This window comes from Hyposmocoma kahamanoa, unplaced genomic scaffold (assembly GCF_003589595.1).
Source record: "Hyposmocoma kahamanoa isolate Upper Pololo Valley unplaced genomic scaffold, ASM358959v1 210, whole genome shotgun sequence".
In the NCBI taxonomy this organism is placed as follows: domain Eukaryota; kingdom Metazoa; phylum Arthropoda; class Insecta; order Lepidoptera; family Cosmopterigidae; genus Hyposmocoma; species Hyposmocoma kahamanoa.
Genome location: NW_020653731.1, coordinates 480,427 through 503,046, shown reverse-complemented (window position 1 = coordinate 503,046; position 22,620 = coordinate 480,427). Strand labels below are relative to the sequence as shown.

At 36.7% G+C, this 22,620-nt stretch overlaps 1 protein-coding gene across 1 annotated transcript in view; it reads right to left on the bottom strand.

The window, feature by feature from the left end:
* LOC113227331 (patj homolog) overlaps nucleotides 1-22,620 on the bottom strand; it is a 195,665-nt gene that overhangs the window by 79,527 nt on the left and 93,518 nt on the right. Inside the window, exons 4-7 of the mRNA XM_026460224.1 lie at nucleotides 7,850-8,026; nucleotides 7,284-7,390; nucleotides 6,680-6,804; nucleotides 2,162-2,229 (exon numbers count right to left, since the gene is read on the bottom strand). Coding sequence (XP_026316009.1) covers nucleotides 2,162-2,229; nucleotides 6,680-6,804; nucleotides 7,284-7,390; nucleotides 7,850-8,026 — 477 coding nt within the window. The remainder of the gene's footprint in view (nucleotides 1-2,161; nucleotides 2,230-6,679; nucleotides 6,805-7,283; nucleotides 7,391-7,849; nucleotides 8,027-22,620) is intronic.

Sequence of the window (22,620 nt, the reverse complement as noted above, 5' to 3'; positions counted from 1 at the left end):
TCTACGAAAGCGTAACGAGCAGTAGAACTCCCTGTGAAGCTGTTTATCCCATAAATTTATCACTATATCACTCAAATTTATCACTTAAATTTATCATTCAGTAATTTTCCACCGTTCTTTAAGACGAAATAATATCGTGGTTTCGTAGGCTTTGAAGCGTATGAGGTAGACTAGGAGAAATACATAGTATGATATTTAAACGTTTTCCTTTAAGAAACAAAGTATTACTGCAAAATAAGTTCACAATTTCCTGACGTATTCATTATGGAATACGGGAATAGTTATTTTTGATATAAGTGCGGAAAGTTAGTCATTATTCACGAGTCTCGAGGCTTCTTGGCCCGAGCCAGAGGCGAGGGTCAAGACGCGAGACAAGTGAAAATGACAAAACCGCACGTGTATCAAACGACGTTTTTTAATACATTTGCGAAAAAACTACATTGAAAGTAAAATAAAACAGTATTTAAACAAAACTCTTTTTCTGCTAGTAAATTAAAATAATGAAATACAACCACTGCAACCATTAGTTAAAAGTCTATGGAAATCTAGTTCTACCGTGCTGTTTTTGTTTGTTTTCTGTAATATCGGTCTGTAACCACTTTTCTTATTATGAAGTCCTGGTACTTTTGTTTAAACTTCTTTAGGAACCCGTGCACGGTAGTGAGATATAATTTATCTGTAATACATAGAACAAATAAATGTATACATAAAAATCTCGCCTGTCACCCATTCAGGGGTAGGCAGAGACTGTGGACCTCCACTCGATACGTTCATTATATAGTATTTGTAAATAAATATGTTTTAATGACGAATGACTTATGTACGTCACAAAGCACATAAATATTAAATAAATATACAACTTCTTTAGTTCTATGTTTAAAACTTAAAACAACAGTAAATTAAAAAAAAACTGGAAAAGTAAAAAGCACTAGTGCGAGAAATCCAACTTTCCGCACGATTTGTAGTGCGAAAAATACCACGTTTTGAGTAACTGTATTAAAAAGAATATTTCATTGAAATATCTCTAATAACAATCGAATGAAACTGACTTTTTGAACGCAAAAAAAACGAAAATTTTGCGGAATTTATATGTTCAGTTTTCATTATCTAATAAGAAACTAGTACAATAACCAGTACTTCTATATAGCAGTGAAGTCCTTGTGAAAGAGCTCGTCCGGGGAAGTACTACCACCTTAACTATTTCTGCCGCCAAGGGTAAGGGTGCTGGTGAAATTACCGGCACATGGGATTTGTCAAATCTAGTTTCAGTGTGTCGAGCGCAGTGGTAGTGCCTCTTAGATCTTTGCGATTTAAAATTCTGATTGGCACTGCAACTGTTATGGACAGGCATGTAGCCTACCATCAGGCGCACGACTTGTTCGTCCCGTCACTTTATAAACAAAAAAAATCGCAGTTAGCATTAAAATTCCAAAATTCCAAATGATGTGTCTGTAGAACCGTCTGATGCCGTACCAGTTTGTTTGAGTTCATAAAATAAAACTTCAGAAGAACATTTCGACCTTTTTAAGAACTCAAAGGTGTACAAATACATTTCGACGTTTCAAATATTACTCAGAGGGTGTGCCCAAATTGCGTAAAATATTACGAAAGAGATTTGGCATCTTACGAGATTCACTGTGTGTCGAAACGGGGTAAGATATTTTGATTACGCCCACTCTGGCTCAGGGTTGGCAAAGATAGAAAGTTTTCCTACAACCAATTTTTCAGTGTCAAGCTGTCCCAGTCCCCAGCAATGACCACATTTCATTGACGACACGGTATCGTTATAGAAAATATTCGTAGCGCCTTGCTAGTCATCGTTCCCTGGTACTACGAACGTCGACCGGATTTTACAACCACGAGCGCATTAATTGGGCGCGTTAAGTGAAAAATTAATTTAAGTTTTTTTTTTATTGGCATCGTGGTAATTTCTTTTTTTTGTTATTCTGTTCGTTTTTTTTTGTTGATTATTATTATTTATATTAGTGAAGATGAGTGTATTTCAAATTGTAATATTGTAAAATTCAATAATAAAACGAATGTTTCATAAAACACATTCTACAAATAGTCTGGTAGGTCAAATATACATAATTGGCATATACATATATGAAAAAAACTTTATAAAACCTTCCATAGCTCGCGGAGAGCTGCTGGATCCAACCTTCATATCCGAAACATCGAAGAGCTCGTACTGGTTCACCTCGTCACATGCGACCATCGATAACGCCACTATGTGAAAACTTATGTACACAGCTTAACGCTGGGCGGAGATGCGGACAGTTAATTAAAAATGTTTAAAAAATTAATGTCACACACACTTTTTTTTAAGCCACTGGCGATTTATGTGGCTTTGGCGTAGCACGGATTGGGATCGGAAAGGAAAAGGAGATGCGAGCTCAGACAAAAATATCTGACGTTACCAATTAATAATATTGAAAATTTTACCGTACATCATATTACGTAGCGTCCAAAATTGAAATTTAAACTAGGAAGAATTTGAATAGATTTTGTAGATGCTATCTATGTTGCAATTCTATAATAGGCGAAATATTACAACGGTTCAACAGATGGTTAATGAGATTATTTTATTGTAATTTCCATTGACTTACAATTATATGGACGTCGGATCCGCGCTAAAAAGTGTCCGAACTTATAGGGCGTTAAAATCGTATACAGAGCGTCATTCACGCTTTAGTCTTCGTTTGTTCGACTGACAGCGAAGCAAGCAAAATTAGACAGTACTGCGATGACATTACAATTTAAATTCAACGTTTTAGCTTTTTCATATTCCTTTACATGTCACTATGTTTAAGTAGGTTGACTTGGGACATTTTTTTCGTGGTTTTTGTATTAGACCCGTCGTCCATTTATTTGTAAGGTAATTTCGCTACATGTGCAACATTTCAATCATTGGCCAACAACGCAAAAGGACTGCTAAACGCGATACAAGACACTTTAGTCAAGTATTTAGTACCTACTGGAACCACCAGATGTCGCGACGAGTACCAAATAGCCTATTTTTGTAACTAATTTGTTTTATATTAACAAGCTGCATTTATCAAAAGCTACTCTAATTTCTAGTGATAACAAACAAATCAACAAGATGGCGCTTATTGCACAGATTTTTATGGATATTGCCGGCTATTATTTTAATTTGTTTAGGATTAGCGCTGTTGGAAAGCGTTAATTCATAAATTAGATTGTAACACACAATGCCTTCTGTTGACGATTATATTATTATTACATTAATATTTGAATAATATTACAAGGAAAAAACTGACAAAAAAAATTTACATAATATAAACTACTTCCAAACTATTGATCAGCGCCATCTAGATGCAAGGCGGAATTTTGACCTTTCTCAGAGTTACGATCTGTGGTATGGAGATCCTGTCGAGTTATTGGTTAATGTAAACAACTATATTCAGTAAGCATGTATCGACTCCACATCTCGAGTGGAACCATTTTAGTTCTACATTTAAATAGTAAAAGGAAAAACAATTTTTTCTCCACATATAAAAATTGGCGTACCTCAGAATTCTGTAATGTTTTTTTACAACATGTATCAGACCAATGGCCAATGTGCAAAAGTTCATTTCCCAAATTGGTTCTGCCGGGAATCGAACCCGGGACTTCAGCATCCAGCGCCCACAATGTAAACTGTTAGGCCACCGAGGTCGTCAAAGATTTAAATCCATGAAAAGGTTAAAACAATGTATTAACAAATAGACCAAAAATTGTTCCCTTTAAACATTGACTTACAATTATATGGACGTCGGGTCCGCGCTAAAAAGTGTCCGAATTTATAGGGCGTTAAAATCGTATACAGAGCGTCATTCACGCTTTAGTCTTCGTTTGTTCGACTGACAGCGAAGCAAGCAAAATTAGACAGTACTGCGATGACATTACAATTTAAATTCAACGTTTTAGCTTTGTCATATTCCATTACATGTCACTACGTTTAAATAGGTTGACTTGGGACATTTTTTTCGTGGACTTTGTATTAGACCCGTCGTCCATTTATTTGTAAGTAAATGCTTTTAAACTACAAAATTGATACGCACCACTTGCTTGAAGACACTCTGTATGCAATTACGCCTGTCACTCATTTTAGTAGGCATTCCGTTCTCCTTTCACATCAACCTTTTCATACGTGCTCATTTATTCCTGACCCTTTTATCCGACCTATTGGGAACTTCACTATAATATGATTGGGACGTGTACGCCGATGTCATTCTTTCTCCAATTTCCATTCCCATCCGCTTTACAAATTTGTGCCGTTATTGTATTATTGTCCAATCTTTCCACTTGGAAAAATCTGGCCAGCATTCCATTTTCTACCCATAAAGTGATAAACAGGGAAAACATTCAGCTGTCCGACCAGATCACATTACTATAGCATTCAAAATATTTGCTTTCAAAGGCCATACGGTCTACTGTCACAAAGGCAACATTTTCGTTAAGGTGAAGTCAAACTCAAAATAAATGATGTTGTCGTATTTCGACCGTACGTAAAATCGGTTTCTTAAGAACAATAACCCATATAGGTAATTTTTAATACAAAACCATGCACCTGGTGGTAAGCGACACGCCTTCAGCAGCCCCTTTACCCTTCAAAACCTGAACGCCGTAAATCTCACTTTACTACTTGGCGGCAGAAGTAGGTAATTTGGCAGTACTTCCTTAGACGAACTCTTTCTAAAGGAGTTCACTGCTATATAGAAGTACTGGTTATTTTTCCTAGGTTTTTGACTTTAAAAAATACGAATTCAACTAGTTTCTTATTAGATAATGAAAACTGAACACATAGCGATAAAAAAATCACAAAGTTCCGCAAAATTTTCGTTTTTTTATGTTCACAAAAATCAGTTTCATTCGATTGGTAATAAAGATATTTCAATTAAATATTCTTTCCCGTGTTCCGTAATGAATACGTCATGGAATTGTGAACTTATTTTGCAGTACGCGAGTATATTTCATTTCTAAAAGGAAAACGTTTAAATATCATGCTTCGTATTTCTCCTAGTCTACCTCGCATGCTTTAAAGCCTACGAAACCGGACATTATCCAGAAATAACGTTTGCTTGAATTTTCATAACCTTAAAAGTAATTTTGAGAGGAAAATGTTTTTTCTTTTAAACCTAACTTAACCTAAGCTAACCGAACCTAATCATGTCTTTGCGATAAACATAAAAAAATGTCCTGAAAGAACAACGGTTTCGTTATAATTCGGTTTTCGGTGTAATGAAAATTCGAACAAGCGTTATTTCGGAAAAAACAATTGGAGTTTGTGATAGGTTACCTCAGGTATCATGGTGATGATCAGATTTAAAGGTGTTGATGTTTCCTAAATTAGATTGAATCTGTTTGAGAATCACACCAAGTACCTGATCTCAAACTAGGGGATCTCCTATGCTCTGAACACCAGAGCAATGAATTTAACTCCGGTGTCTAGAACAAAAAGATTAGAACTAATTTAGAAAATATAGTTAAGTAAATTGGTGCTACAAAATCGAACCAATTCTAGCACTCACAATGTTAACCGCTAGGCCACGGAAATCGTCCATTTGCTGATGTCAGTGAAAAATTGTCACCGGATATTTATTACACTTTCGTGCAACAGTCCATAAAATTCAATCAGACGTCGTTATTTTGTTGGACAGACAAAAATAACCTGACACATAGTTTTCAAATATGACGATGTGGTTTGTTGACAAGATATTACAAAAGATAATATTACAAATGATCCTACTAGCAGGACGGGTCGTACAAGGGTCTGTCTTGAATCTTGACAAGGCGTTAGAAAGGAGATCGATCTTAAAAACCCTTTTTATTCGACAGTTGAGCAAATTATGAAAATGAAATTCCATGTTTAGGAATATGGGCTTTGAATGATCTCAAGTCGGTTAAAATTCATCTTAGGCAATCATTCAAGTTCAAATTGTTCTGTGAACTAGACTGTGTTCTGCGCACTAGAGTTTGTTCGTGGCGACATTTCGAACGGCAAGTGTTGAAATTTGCAGTAAGAAACATGCTTACACAATTTAGATTTTCGATACGTAGATTGTACTGAAATTGACTACACTAAGTTACTGCTACGTAGAAAGTGCACTAACTAAAATAAAGCACAAAACGTTAATATTGTTTTTTTTTTGTGGCATTGTTTATGTGTTAAAAATTGTAGTAAAAATGCATTTGCCTTGAGGCACACAAAGTATTGTTTGTTTTATGTGGACATTCGTACAATAATTAAAGGTATAGTATATTTATAATATCTATATTTATAATATCATCATAATAATATCAAATAACATCAGTCATATAAAAAGAATGTATAACCCTAGTTTTAACATTAGGACCTTGTATTTTTATCGCTAAGAAGTTAAAATGATCACATAGATCAAATTCAAAAGAAAAGTGTCACAAAAATTGATAATACCGTCATATGACCTGATTCGTTCCCAGGTCACGTACTGGTGAACACCTGCTCAGAAAGAGACAATGTCCCTACTAAGTTGTTGTTCAGAAAATTGATTTAGTATGTTATCTCTGTGATTGAATTGGACCTCTCTAACCTACTACACATTCGAAGAACATATCAACAGATCCGTAATAAATGTGGTCACTGATAATGATCGAAATGAACCACAAGATCAGTAAATAAAAACGATTAACTTACCCTGTTCACATACGTAACCAGCAACGGTGATCCCCAGACCGAGCGCAGAATCTTTGTTTAAGTCGACTTCATAGCTCAATGTCTCTGGTTCACCTGTGCCTCGCACCGCCATATCCAGTGGTAACCTAAAGTAAATTCTATACTTTACTATAAGTGGTCGATTTCTCTATACTAGCCTCGATATGGGCCTCCTGTAACATTTACTAGACCTATCGACTTATCAATACGGATCGCGATCCTAGGACCTGAGATAGTCAGGGTTTTATCCCCAGCCAGACGAAATTTATTTTTATATGAATCGAGATATGGCTGAAATATGCATGGACAATATTAATAGTCTTACATTTCTATGTGTATATCTCGACACCTGCAATAAATGACGCCATCGGACATTTTGTCCGTGTCATAAAAAGTAACTATTAGATAAGTTCAAGAACCTGTCTTTCTATCTGTGTAGTACTTTGCAGGTTTTCTGTGATCCAGCCACCTGACACGTCTGGCTATTATAGCAAACTCAATGCCGAACGATATGCACAGAATCAGGCTTTATAATTTTTAACAATGTATTTTGTGTTACTCTCATAAAAATATTTCGAGCACTTACCTCATTGGCGGAGGTTGAGGATCAACTGGGGGTGGTATAAACTGCGGGGGACGCGGAGATGGTGCCAACGCTCCTCTAGGTACCACTGCCACTATTGACGCTACTGGCTGTTGACCAAAACATTTCATTATTTACGTACGATTTCGCTTTCACATAGGTATTTTAGGTTCCCGTAGCATTTGCTCTTCCATTCTTAAGTTGTTGCTTGTATCACTGACGGTCGTGATTTTTACGAAACTACTTCGTTTTTAGGATTTATTTTTCTTGTTCAGTCAATGACAAAAACCAATAAAATAACAAACAGGTGCTAAATCTTTTTGGCCTAGTAAGTAGCCACTTCTGTGCCTCTATTCGTTGCCTTTAGCAGGTCTTGGCGTGTGCAGCTGGTCGGTTGTGCACGAGAGCAAGAAAAACATACTATGTGCGGTGCATCCAAATGTTGTAATCGAATAAAGGGTGTCGACTATTGTGTGGCGTATATTGTTAGGCGTTGTAAAATCAAGAACGTCAATGAACGTCAATGGCTGTCGCAAAAACTTATGCACTGAAGTTAAATATCTACTTACCCGTTGATGCAATCGTTCTTCAATGATCGTCGGAGGAGGTGACGAAGCGGGGGAACTGGGGTCCTCGCACAGGGCGCTGAAGCCGTCATGACCAGCTTCAGCCAATCGGCGCTCAAGTTCGATAGGGTCGGCCAATAAGCGCGAGGGAATCACCGGTGCAGATGATGCGCCCAACGACTACGAAAAGACGGTTACTGTTAACGTCTAGGTGTTGATTACAAAAAAAGAGCAAAAGAGAGATATATGAACTTCTACTCTTTTTGAATACAGTTCAATATTGAAAAAATTCACTCGTTTTAAAAACTCCAGTACAAACTACTGAACTCCTAAAATACACCAAAATTACTGTCCGGAAACAACTTGCATATAAATCAGTTGGCTCGGAACAGTTCACAATTGCGTGGGCAAATGAAATCTATTCGTCAAACGAATTGGGCGTAACGTTTGAAATGTAGTTATTGCAAAGCCGAACTGGTATTTGGGAATATAAATAGACTATCAACTGATGTACCGTTTTCTATCTATGAAGGTACTATCGCCCTATCTATTTTTACTTGATATAAGCATAGATGTTTTCCAAGTTGAAGGGTAGAGAGATCCAGGGCAATCACACATACAGTAGACCTAAAATATTTTCTTAAACTATGTCTCCTAATTTTGTGATAAGAAATTTTCATCAGCTTATAGGCTGTTTATCGAATAAAAGTCAAATGCTTCTTCTAAATCCGCATAAGTTATAGCGTATCCAACAGGATGTGTAATGTTTTTATTAAAAATAAAGCATTTGTAACCATACTTGGCAATATTAATAACGTTGTGATGAGACGTTTACGTTACCATAAAAGTAAAAAATAATTTATTTCATAGGTAAAATAAACTTACACTTGAAAACGTTATTTTTTATGCTACTGCTCATTCAGACTACTGAATTCCCTGAGAAGAACGAGCAATAACCTCTAGGGGTTGCTCTTTTCAAATAAATTTAAATACAATTTGAATAAAGTTTGTGTGGAATCAAGAATCATGTCGTCTTTCCGTATATCTTTATCTAACACGTAGTCTGCAATTTCGTAATATGACTTTTCAATTAAAATACTTTTAATGTAAGTTTAAAATACTTTTAATGTATGTTGTACCTAACCTGTTTCTGAAACATCTACGGTAAGCTTATGGAACAACTTTCGTAGCATCTGTAACGTCTCTCTTTCGTCGGGCCCAAAACATGAAGGTAACCACAATTCGTGTCTTAACTTGTTCAACTTATCTCTACTTATCTCTGAAGCTTGTGTGTATACTCAAGAGAGCGTTATTACCAAGAACAAAACTCGTAATAACCAACCTCATCAATCAAAGTCTTATGTTGTCAACGGCGGCTCAAGTTGTGTGAATTACGAGTACGTAACATGCTTTATAAAAAAAATATCAGTTTCAGTAAACACGACTATGTTCACATGGCGTTAAACCTCACAGTCTGTACCTGCACAGACCGTTACGGAAAAGTCTACTACTACACTAAATTCTATAACTACCAGATCAGACGTAGGCTGGGGTTCCACATCTATGTTGGGGATATCCACATTTATACGGCGAACGGCTACCGGAGTAGAAATTCCCTGCCCGCAGACTTGTTCCCTGAACAATATAACTTGGACCTTTTCAAAGCAAATTTTATTATTATTAATATAAGAAATATATTTATTTTTGTTATTATTATTATTTGGGTGTGCAAGTTCCACCGTCGACCTCATCGTTATTTTCCATCAGGCGAGATGGAGGTTAAATGCGTACTTATTGTTTAATAGAGAAATGTATTCGAGCGATCTGTAGTGCGCGATTCGATGATAGCTGCAAACCGTTGTTCAAAAAATTAAACATACTTTGTTACGCATGTATATAAGAGACATCTGCGTAGTCGTGAATACTCATATCCTCTATATTTTAAAACACGTGGTGGATTGATACAAAGGCAAACCAGAGCTAAAATCATGAATCTTATTTATTTATATTTATTTATTTATATATTATACCAACCTCGTTGTCACAAATTAATTTATAAGAATAACTGTTTCAATATGTGGATAAAGATCTTCAATGGTTTACCAAATGAATTTAAATTACTACACAGACCTACGTTTAAATCACAATTGACAAAATGACACATTGCTTCTATTTTTTCTATTTAACTGCCTCCGTGGCCGAACGGTTACCTTGCCGGACTGCCACGCAGAGGTCCCAGGTTCGATTCCCGGGACGGAAGAAATAGCTGTATGGCCTACAATTATTTCTCTCGTAAGTTTGGGTGTAATTTGTGGTTGTCTATGTGTGTCCATGGCACCCGCGACACAGGGTTTCCCTAGTGCATTATTCTATAGTAATAAAGAGCATTTACAAATACTAATTTATATTCATTTGAAATGCAATTAATTTTGGATGCCAAAATATTTACTGCAATTAATATTTGCACACCTGCTTCCAGGTTGAATACATTGTACCTATTTTTATTTTAGATGTGTATAATTACTGTATTCTAGCAAGTAAATAAAAAAAATTCTTAACAGGTATTTTCGTTTTTGAGTTTACGGATAGTTTCAACGTTATTAAAAATACGTACACGTTTTATTTTTGCTTGAAGCACATTCATATTTTTTCCAAAATCGCATTTTTTTTCATCCTAAATTCCTTTTGCCGGCTTTACATTAACATTAACACTAACTTTGCAGTGCCTAGTCAAAAAAAAACATTAAAAAGTTTCAGGTAAATAGGAAACGTTTCCAGGAAACTTTACACACTTCTTAATAATATAACGCACGTACGTAGCAACATCGTGAACGATGTACTTTTAGAAGCTGCGCTGTCGTAGCGAGACTGTTACGCAACGGAAAATTCAGGTTTTCCAGCATTAATATTCCACTTACATCGTTCCTCGCGTCTTGTTCTTGTGAGTATATGTACTTACATTTTAAAAGATTCAAAGTTTTTAGAACTTAAAAATGCACATAATTGAACTAGTTATTTGCAACATGAGAGTTAAGGAGCATTATTTCTATTCCATCCATTTCATAGGTATTATCTTAGAATAATAACGCACAGAAACCTAGGCCGCACACGCTAAGTGAGGTAAATTGAAGCGCTCCCAATGGGCCTACACGAGTGGGCGGGCCTCCAGTGCTCAAGGTGCTTGCACCGCGAACAGCTCAAGAATTTTAGCTAAAAATTACGAAATGTGCGGTAAATGAGTGTAAAAATACGTCAGAAAAACATAAAATAGATACTAACATCACATTCCACAAGGATGTAACGCGTTTCAATTTGTATTTTTATATAAATATTCACTAAAACCGAAAATTAACCTACTACTAAAACTAGCCTACATGAATTTAATTTTTTGCCTCACTTGTGACAGTTCGTTTGATATGAAACTATCATTCTATGCGTTATTATTCTAAGGGTATTATATTGTAAATTTTATATATTATATATAAATTAATGTAATTGATACTGGTTTTGTATTATATAATTTTTGTTTTACTATGCACGTCAGATCGTTATTTTAAATATTGTGTACGGTATTGATGAAATATCCTTTAGAAATAAGCAGAACCTTTAATTTGTGTTTTCCTTTTGTTAAATGTAATTTGTGTTCCTCTTGTACAATAAACGTTTCAACAAATAAATAATTTATACAGGGTGTAGCTTTATTCACCGCAAAACTTTTAAAGGTTTTAACAGTACATATCAATCTGAATAACTGATAGAAGACTTCTGTGAGCAGAAAACTTTTGGGCTAGTGTAACGGACTATGAGCTAAACCCCATAAGATTTGCAATTACTAACTATACCCTTACAACCGTGGTAAGAATTCTCAACCTGTGTAAAATAAGCCTAAGTAGATGCCAATGCTACATTCTGATTTAATTAGAGAGATACAGCTTAATCACAACTTGAAAAAAAATAATTATCTGTTATTCTCAGACAGCATAGGTCTATAGTTTGTTAATAAACAACTTTATACTATATTAGTAACAACTGAGTGTATGGTGAAATATATGAAGTCTATGGGGATACAAATTTTCAAAATCAAGATGTCGAAATATTCACTGAAATAAGAATAATTTAGTCAAAAGTATTAATTTAAAATAACAAGACTTTGCAAACTAAATAAAATTAAGGCAGATAAAAATCAAAATTAGCAAATAAAATAATAATGATTAACTGGAATACAATAAACACTCTAGAAATTACATGTCGTAGGGAAATCTATTACATTGCAATTATAATTATAAACCATTGATTAAATTTCTACGTATATCAACGGTAGAAACATAGAAGTAGCTAGGTGCAAACAAGTTGTACCGAAATAGAAAATTTTAATTCGTATATATATTTATTTCACATATACGCAAATTACACTTGATATCGTCATATTGATTAAGTACATTTCAAATGCAATTCCCCTGGGAAGAATGAATAAGAAACAAGGGGTCATTCTTTGTAAATTGACATTTGTTTACATTTATAATTAATAATGTTTATTTCCGATACCATAATATAGATCGAGATAACTTGAAAGATCTAAATTGATTATTTATGGATATTCGTCATCCAAGTACGTAGAAGCTGTGTAAAAACTTTTTGTTTCACTATTGTTTTAAACTTCGTAAATGGCAAATTTTGAATATAAAAAGTTGTGAATAACATTAAAAGGTCCCTCACATGCAATTAAGTCCATTACAACTTTTTTCACAAAATTTACTTTTGATGGCTCTTTTAATCGGTTGCAATTTTCAACCTCTCACTTAGCTCATTTTAAATTTACACCATGTATACATTTACGGGTGTCGGTCATCATTTACTATAATTCAAACGTTCCACACGTTTGTGTGCCTGCAGATTTATTTAACCATACTGATGTCGAGAACTCCTTGCTTTATATCATTTTTCTCTTCTTTTTATAATGTTTTCGTTTTTTTTTTGATGTTTCTATTGTCACTGTATCGTGAATTATATATTTTGTGTTTTATGCATATTTGTGCTCATTTCTTTGGTTTCTTCACTCCAATTTTATACAGTCCACATCTTCCATCTGTGGTTTAACATAAAAAAATAATACAAGGGCACATCACGATACAATTAGATACAATTAGAGACCATAACATTTTTTTCACTGTATAATATGATAGGAGTAAAAAATGCAGCATATAAATATCACCATCTTATTCCAACGTGATTTACACGACCACTTTATCATAAACCTAAGGAACGGGAAGACGGTAGATAAGCTCAAGTCTTATTTTAAGTGAAGACCAAAAAGACATACCTTCTTCTTTTATAATTTATTATCTAGCATAAAATATCAATCAAAACTTGGATTTATAAAGTTTCTACATTTTCATGGTTAAAAATTATAAGCAAAGGACAGATAAATAGTAATAATTGTTTCAATATTGCTTTAAAAATGCTTAAATAAGAAAGCCACGCTCGGCGGCAGACCGAGTTCCGAACGCTGAGATCCGACGGCGGACGAAAGTCCAGGATGCTGGAACTCGGGTTATGGAACTCAAATGGAGTTGGGTGGGACACATAGCAACGTGAGGTGATGACAGGTGATGACAGGTGGAGCAAATTGACTGATTGGTGGCCGAGAATAGGTAAAAGAAGCGTTTGGCGCCCAGTTCTAAAGTGAGTCGACGACATACACGTGGGCGTCAATGGACACAGCTAGGATCGTGGTGGATGGTACAAACTTCGGGAGGCCTATACCGAGAAGTGGATGAAATCAGGCTATGACGATAACAAGAATACCGTTGGATCACGTATAATATGGTTTTTAATTGACATTATATTTTAATTGATATACAAAGAAGTCTATTAACGAAAAATGGAAGACGCTATACCAATAAAAACGTCACTGGTATCGGCAGAGTTCCTTGTGGAAGAGTTCGTCAAGGGGAAGTACTGCCACCTTAACTATTTGTGCCCCCAAGCAATAATGGAGCATTGAAACTTATGTCTCAGTGTTTTCGATTTAAAGCTCAGAGCGGCACTGCAACTGCTATGGACAGGCGTGTCGCTTACCACCAGGCGCACGACTTGTTCGTCCCGCCACTTGGTATCATGAAAAGTTCATAAAGGAGTCCGCCAAATCGCGATGTTTCAGGGCTAATGGCAGTTGACCTAACAAATATAGTATTCATAGTCTTTATAAATCTTTAACATTCAGCTGTCTCATGAAACCGAATAAATTTATAAAATATATTAATTTCACGCAACCCTGCATATGACAGCGTAACTTTAAAAGAAGCCTTCCAGTGAAAGTAATTGAATTTCAAATTAATTATTTGTTCAGAGTAATGAAAGAGTAAATTGTTCGGACGGATATTATTGTTCTGCTAATTGCTTGTCAGGTTAAAGGCTTCTCGTGGAACAAAATGTTACTAGATGTGACATACGTAAATATATATTTATTAGTAAGTTTGCTGGTAATAAAAGTTAACTTCTAAACTAAATAAAAATTATGGTGGACATATTTTGGAAAAAAATCTGATTCTTTGACAGAAGTAGCTACCAAGCTTATTTTTGCTGGTTGCAGGAGGCTTCAAGGAAATGCGAAGTTCCTTAACGAGGACTAACTTTCGTGGAATGGCGAATTGGCTGGCAAGATTTTCCTTAGTAACAAGTATTGACTTAAACGTCTTAGGTAGGTAGGTAGTATCTATTACACTATTTAGTTACACTATTTTTTTCATATTAAGAAAATGTACCAATCTTTGTCAGTGTCCCAATGTATGACACTTCTGTATTTTAGTAGCAGTAGAGCTCCATGTGAAAGAGTTCCTCCAGGGTAGTACTGCCACCTTACCTACTTCTGCAATTTCTATTTTCCAAGCAGTAATGTCAGCATCACTGTGTTCCGGTTTTGAAGGGTAAGGGTGCTGGTGAAATTACAGGCACATGGGACTTGTCAACTTATGTCTCAGGGTGACGGGCGCAATGGCAGTGCCCCTCAGATCTTTGCGATTTAAAGCTCAGAGAGGTACTGCAACTGTTATGAACAGGCGCGTAGCTTACCATCAGGCGCACGACTTGTTTGTCGCTTCACTTGGATATTATAAAAAAAATTTCGAATGGTTCAAAATTTAAAAGTAAGTAAGTGGGATGACGACGAAGGATGTTTGACGTACCGATCCAGACAAATCCGCAAACACCTTGCTTAACAGACGTCCTAAAACAAACAAAGGCCAGATTAAGAGTATCTTTAAGGGACGTGTGTAAATGAAAGCATTGATGCCTGTTGATGAAGCGAAATATGTGCCAGGATCGTAGCAAGTGGAAGACTGTTGTCTCTGCCTACCCCGATAGGAAAAGGGCATGTGTCTTTTCCATATTACCCTACATCGATATCATTTCAAGAATTCATTCAGGGTAGTACATAGAACTTATCAACTTATGTCTCAGGGCGACGGGCGCAGTGGCAGTGCCCCTCAAATCTTTGCGATTTAAAGCTCTGAGTGGCACTGCAATTGTTATGGATAACCGTGTAGCTTACCATCAGACGCACGATTTGTTCGTCCTTTGATATTATTTTAAAAAATCACACTGTAGCAGTCAGGCCAATACAAAATTGGAATATTTGGTACGTAATGCATGTGGCCAAATACTATTCGGTGTTCTATTTACTTAATTTATTACTATCAATATATTACTAAAACAAAAATCCAAACAGCGCATTTACTCGCTAACAATATTGACTGCGAATGTTATAGAAGGAATTGCGAATAATAGAATGAGTAAACAGTATTATATAAATAACATCCTAAAGAAATGGCTACTGCATTGAGATGGCTCAATCTTATTTGTTAAAGGCGCTTCCTTCTGCTGCTACTGATTACACTGAAGGGCATTTTTAGAGCAACGCCAAAAAAGGTTGAGTTATGACATCGAGTGTATAACCAGAAATACAGTAATCCATCTCTGGCAACTCATCAGGCAAATGAGCCTTATAAATCAACTCTCGTTTGCGCCGAAATCACAAATTAGATAAGTGAAATAGTACAGCGCCAACAACTGACCTGTGTGTACGTCTCTGTATATTCCAAAAATATTCTGTATTTATTGTAATAAAGATAATATCTGTAACAATGGGAGGCTGTTCCATTCGATAGTGTGGGAAAAACAGCTAAACATCTAATTACAAAACAAACGGAATCACATTTCATCATTAATTAAATATTAAATATGTAATTATTAATACAAAGATCGAACACTCAGAAAAAATTCCTTCGATCTGGTCGGATTCGAACCGACGTCTTCTTGCATACCGTGCCAGACGCTATACCAACTAAGCCACGGAACGAACCAACGGACCTCACGAATTTTTCTATGTGCTTGCGTCGTGTCTTTGTACTTGGTCTTTCAACGACTTTTTAGTCGTAGCGCCATCTATGAGAAATCTATTACAGATTTATCACCCAGCTAGTACCTTTACAGCTACCAGTCCTGGCGAGAGATGTCGCTATAATAATTGTAATTAAGTTCACTGTATTAATTATATTTTTATTGAATTGATATTCAATTATTTTTTGTGAAATTACTCCACTAGTTTGTTATAATTATTAATACAAAGATCGAACACTCAGAAAAAACACTCAGAAAAAATTCCTTCGATCCGGTCGGATTCGAACCGACGTCTTCTTGCATACCGTGCCAGACGCTATACCAACTAAGCCACGGAACGCACCAACGGACCTCACGAATTTTTCTATGTGCTTGCGTCGTGTCTTTGTACTTGGTCTTTCACGACTACGACTAAAAAGTCGTTGAAAGACCAAGTACAAAGACACGACGCAAACACATAGAATAATTCGGAAATTTAATTAAATATGTAATTTTGCAATTTTCGTCCATTATAGCAAAGCTCATGGTAAACTGGTCGTATTGAAGTGAAACAATTGACGACACCCGTCAATTGTTTCGAATTCGGGCTGGCCAATCGGGGCGCAGTTGTCACAGTAATGATTTGGCAGAATAGTTTTCCAACAAATTAAATGACATTTCGTCTCTATTTCTGGTTATATACTCGATGGGTGCCATATACGAGGCAATCACTCTCCCAACTACGCTATCATCAGTATTATGTGGTTAACAACCAATATTTACTGAATTCAATTTAATTGCTCCATTACTCCATTAATTGCCGGATGCGATGTCCCAAACCCGAGTTTAGTATGCCGAACTCATCCTAGATCCGAATTATATAAATTTTAACGCCCAGCCAGATGCCTAACCTTCTATTTTGAAAGACAGATGTTCAGCGTTAATTTAAATCCTGTTGAGTTTTAAATACGGTGTTCAAATCCTGAAGCCTATTTGATAACTTAAAACGGTGAGGTAGATGGACAGCAGCACCCGTCAATTGTTTCGAACTCGGGCTAGCCAATCGGAGCGCAGTTGTCACAGTGATAATATGGCAGAATAGTTTTCAAATAAATTAAATGACATTTCGTAACGCACACACACAACATGTCCCGCACTAGGGAAACCCTGTGTCGCGAGTGCCATGGACACACACATAGACAACCGCAAGTTACACCCAAACTCACGAGAGAAATAAATGTAGGCCATACAAATATTTCTCCCGGCCCGGGAATCGAGCCTGAGGCCTCTGCGTGGCAGTCCGGCATGGTAACCGTTCGGCCACGGAGGCAGTTCTGGTTATATACTCGATGGGACAAACATAGAATATGAGGTGACGCCCATCGGAAGCACAGACATAATTGTGTGAACTGAAGACGAAATAAGCTAAAGAATATTTGAACCAACTTCACGCATACATATAACACATGTTTATTAAATTCTCAGATTAAAATTCGCACTCAGCTCTTCAAGTATACCACGGTTCATAAAAGTGGCACTAGAACTCCATGTATGAAAGGGTTCATCCAGGAAACCTTACTGCCGCCAAGCTGCAATGTGAGCATTAGTAAGGTTGCTGGTGAAATCACAGGCACTAACTTAAGCTGCGTCAGAAAATGTGCAATATAAGTAGTGAAGCAGGTTTGGGCGCGCGTTTAGTATGCATATCTATAGAAGATAGGTCTAATAATACGTCCGTAGTGATTCCAAGACCGGATCGACTAAGATTTTGTAACGATGGGGCACTAAAGGTATGGTCCCATACAAAAAATACACATTTTATTTTTTTTCCTACTAAACTATTAGATTTATGGCAAAATATGATGTGACAATATTTAATTAGGACAATAGGATCTATCGATTGGCATTTGTTTAGAGAGGTATCGTGAAAAAATTCAATGTCCGCAATATCGCTAATCCGACCCACTATGTCGCAAAGTAAAGATAAATATAGCCTGCCTGTCCCCGATTACGTCAATTTTTAACGTGTACTTAAGTAATTTCCCGAATCCCAAACAGGTCCAGGACCTAAAAAATATTGTCGTAAGGCAGTCTCCATTTTCTGTCCGTTTCTCGAGGTTTAGGTAAAAAAACTGTACCTATTCCGATCCCTGGTTATTATGCAACTTCTGCGTATTTGGATGACGAAATCCTCGGTAGTAACCAGTAACCCGTTTAGGTTCCTAGACCGAGACTACCTCCTAGGGTAGTCTCGATCTCTGATGTTTGCAAAAAATATATAATGTATTAATTAAATTTTTATTGAATTGATATTCAATTATTTTTTGTGAAATTACTCCACTAGTTTGTTATAATTATTAACACAAAGATCGAACACTCAGACTAAAAAGTCATTGAAAGACCAAGTACAAAGACACGACGCAAGCACATAGAAAAATTCGTGAGGTCCGTTGGTTCGTTCCGTGGCTTAGTTGGTATATCGTCTGGCACGGTATGCAAGAAGACGTCGGTTCGAATCAGACCGGATTGAAGGAATTTTTTCTGAGTGTTCGATCTTTGTATTAATAATTATATATAATGTACTTAAATGGTAAATGTATTCAAATGTATATTTACAAAGAGCAACCCCTACAATTTCTTGTACATTCTTCACAGGGCCTTATGAATGAACCGTAGAGTTCAACCAATGTGACGATTTCAAAAGTAATATTCTTACCAATAAAATAAAGATCATTTTGATTTTTGTCAACATTACGTCCCAGTTTTTTGCAATTATAGTTCTGAGTGACTCTTCAACTCTTATGGGCAGACGTGTAACGTACCAACAGACGCATGACTGACTAGTGGAGTAATTTCACAAAAATGATTGAATATCATGATAGTGAAACATTCTGACATTCAATGAACTTAATTACAATTATTATAGCGAGATCTCTAGCCAGTCGCTGGTTGCTGCAAAGGTACCTGGCTGAGTAAAGAAATAGATTTCTCACAGATGGCGCTACGGCGAAAAAAGTCGTTAAAAACCAAAAACAAAGATCTGCAACAAACACAGAATAATTTTTGAGGTCGTCTGGTAACGTTCCGTGGCTTAGTTGGCATAGCGTCTGGCACGGTTTGCTAGGTCACGCTGGTTGGAATTCAGTCGGATCTTTTCTGAGTGTTCGATCTTGGTATTAATAACTACACCAAACTAGTGGAGTAGTTTCACAAAAAATAATTGAATATCATGATAGTAAAACGTCCTGGACATTCAATAAACGTAATTAATAATATTGTTGCAAAGCTCAAATTGGGATTGCTCTGTATCGGTCTCTATCCCTTATAAGTACTAGTTCTTTACTTAGTAGTAACTGCCTCCGTGGCCGAACGGTTACCATGCCGGACTGCCACGCAGAGGTCCCGGGTTCGATTTCCGGGCCGGGAGAAATATTTATATGACCTACTTTTATTTCTATCGTGAGTTTGGGTGTAATTTGTAGTTCTCTATGTGTGTGTCCATGACACTCGCGACACAGGGTTTCCCTAGTGCGGGGCTATGTTGAGTGTGTCACTCACACACTTTAAAAAAGAACTATAAATCAATAAAAAAGTACCTTTAAAACATTCCATTTGTCGCGGTGAAATTAATACGAATGCTCGTATTGAGCTTAGTGTATTCTGTAATATAACATCCGTGTTTGAACACGTGACATCCTCTATATCCGGCACGGATACGAGACGTCACGTGGACGGAACATCGTTACCGCAGCGTACAATAGCCGACTTTACTCCGTTCCGATGCAATCAACGGGAATAATATACCTACAGGAGTGCTAGAAATACAACACATGAGCAATGTTTTCTTTATGATACAAAATGACGGAACGAACAATTTGTGTGTGTGGTTGTAAGTGACACATCATCATATCAGCCCAAAGACGTCCACAGCTGAACATAGGCCTCGTCCAAAGAATTCCAGACTAGTCGATCGGACGCGACGTGCATCCATCATCGGTTACCCGCCGACCTTACCAGATCATCCGTATATCTAGATTTGGGGCCGTCTTACTGAACGTCTTCCGGTTCGTGGTCTCCATTCGAGAACCTTTCTGCCCCTTGCCTTTGTTTACATTTTGGATATCTAATTATGATGCATACGTCAGTGAAATACTTTCACAAAAATATTTGACCATCATGGTAGTAAAATGTCATAAATAAAAAAAACACGTAATAAGATTAACTAATATTTAAACTTTGATGTAAAACACACAATAAACCAAATTCTGTTACGTTACGTTCGGAATGATGACATGACTACTATAATATTAATAGACATATGGTGTTAGATAATAATAATGACATTTTTTTTTATTATTTTTTTTTAAACCTACACTAACGAAACGCTGTGCAACGGGCTCCATGGACAAACACATTTTTCCACCAGCATTCCCTCTCTAGAGAGGGGAGGGTCGAGTCGCTTGACCCATCTCCCCAAACCGTGAAACCGTGCAATGCGGACATAGGATCCCCGTCCCCTGAGATTACCTCCTCGCAGAAGAAGGCCACAACCGCCCATGATTCCTCGCTGTTCAGCATGGTAACTACCACGCTGGACAGCGAGAGATCCCCCTCTATGATCGCTACCCGCAGTTGTCCGCGTCGCCTTTCGCATTCTTGGCAGGACGTTAAATGAACTCACACATAGTCAACCACAAATTACATCCAAACTCACGAGAGTAATAAATGTAGGCCATACAAATATTTCTCTCGGCCCCGGGAATCGAACCCGGGGGGGACCTCTGCGTGGCAACCTATCATGGTAACCGTTCGGCCATGAAGGCCATGGACTAAACTTATCTAGTTTATAAGAAGACTTAACTTTTACAACAACTTATTTATATATACTCATAAATATGACAGACTGTTTCACACCGAATGAATATATTTTTTTAACGACTTTTGTAGACATGTAAAATTTGTTTTCGACTTATAACGCTGACCAGCGTTGTGTAGGAAAGACGAAAAAAATAATTGGAACCCTTCCCTTGACCTGTTTTATCCGAAAATATATTTTTATATTGTATAATAAAAAAGACACATAAAAATGAATATCAAAAGTTTAAGTACCAAGACGACACATACATGTTGGAAGAGATTGATGCGATTGGAGAAGACGAAAGATGTTGGTTAAGTGTATAACGAGTGGAATTTCACGGTCTCTGCCTACCCCAGAGGCCGAACGGCGTGATTAGCAGTATATGAAATAGGTACTCTCTGGCATAAGTTTATATTTCTTCTTTTTTTTATAATATCCAGTGACGGGACGAACATAACAGTAGCAGTGCCATTTAGAACTTTAAATCGCAAAGATTCTGACGGGCACTGCCACTGAGTCCGTCACCCTGAGACATATGATGTCAAGTCCCATGTCCCTGTAATTTCACCAGCACCCTTACCCTTCTAAATCGGAACACAGTAATGTTAACATTACTGCGGGCGCAGTGGTAGTGCCCCTCAGATGTTTTTCATTTATTTTCAATTGGGAGAGGCAGTATTCCCCGGCAATGGCACAGTCGGTCGAGGTCAGGGATTCAGGTTCAAGAACGCGAACAATACGTTATTATTATTATTATTGACTATTTTATACTCTCACTCGTCTCTTCCCATGTTCTAATGATCTCCCGTGGCCTAAAAGATAAATTTTTAATTTAAGTATCTACCTATTTAACTGCCTCCGTGGCCGAACGGTTAGCAGACTGCTAAGCAGAGGTCCCAAGTTTTTTTTTAATTCCCGGGCCGGGAGAAATATTTATATGGCCTACGTTTATTTCTCTCGTGAGTTTGGGTGTAATTTGTGGTTGTCCATGTGTGTGTCCATGGCACCCGCGACACAGGGTTTCCCTAGTGCGGGGCTATGTTGAGTGTGCGTTATTATTTATTATTATTAATGTTATACGAAGGATACGAAATAACCTTTATTAAATACATTACCTTTGTATCGATATTTTAACACACATCAATAAATACATCTAGTATTTGATGTCTTGTTTTAAACACCAAGCGAATCTTCAATTCTATGATGAATGCTATAAGGTACAAATTAGTAAAAAAATGTGATTTAAATGTCAAAGAAAATCAATGCCAAAGAGCTATCTTTCACCGTACGCAGATAGCTAGCTATACTGTTAAGTTGAAATCCAAACAAAATGGCGGTTGTTGACTAAACCTACATAAGGCACCCTACGAACCACCCCTGTAACCAATACTTGACCTATTTTAAGGTTTGTTAATTGGCGACGAGCAGCGCGTCGAGTTTGCTCTTGCAAAAGTTTGATTAAAACTAGTCAAGTCGGATTTTTAATTCAAGACAGCTAATAACGTGCACATTGAAAAAAGTGTTGCCAGTTTTATTTTTT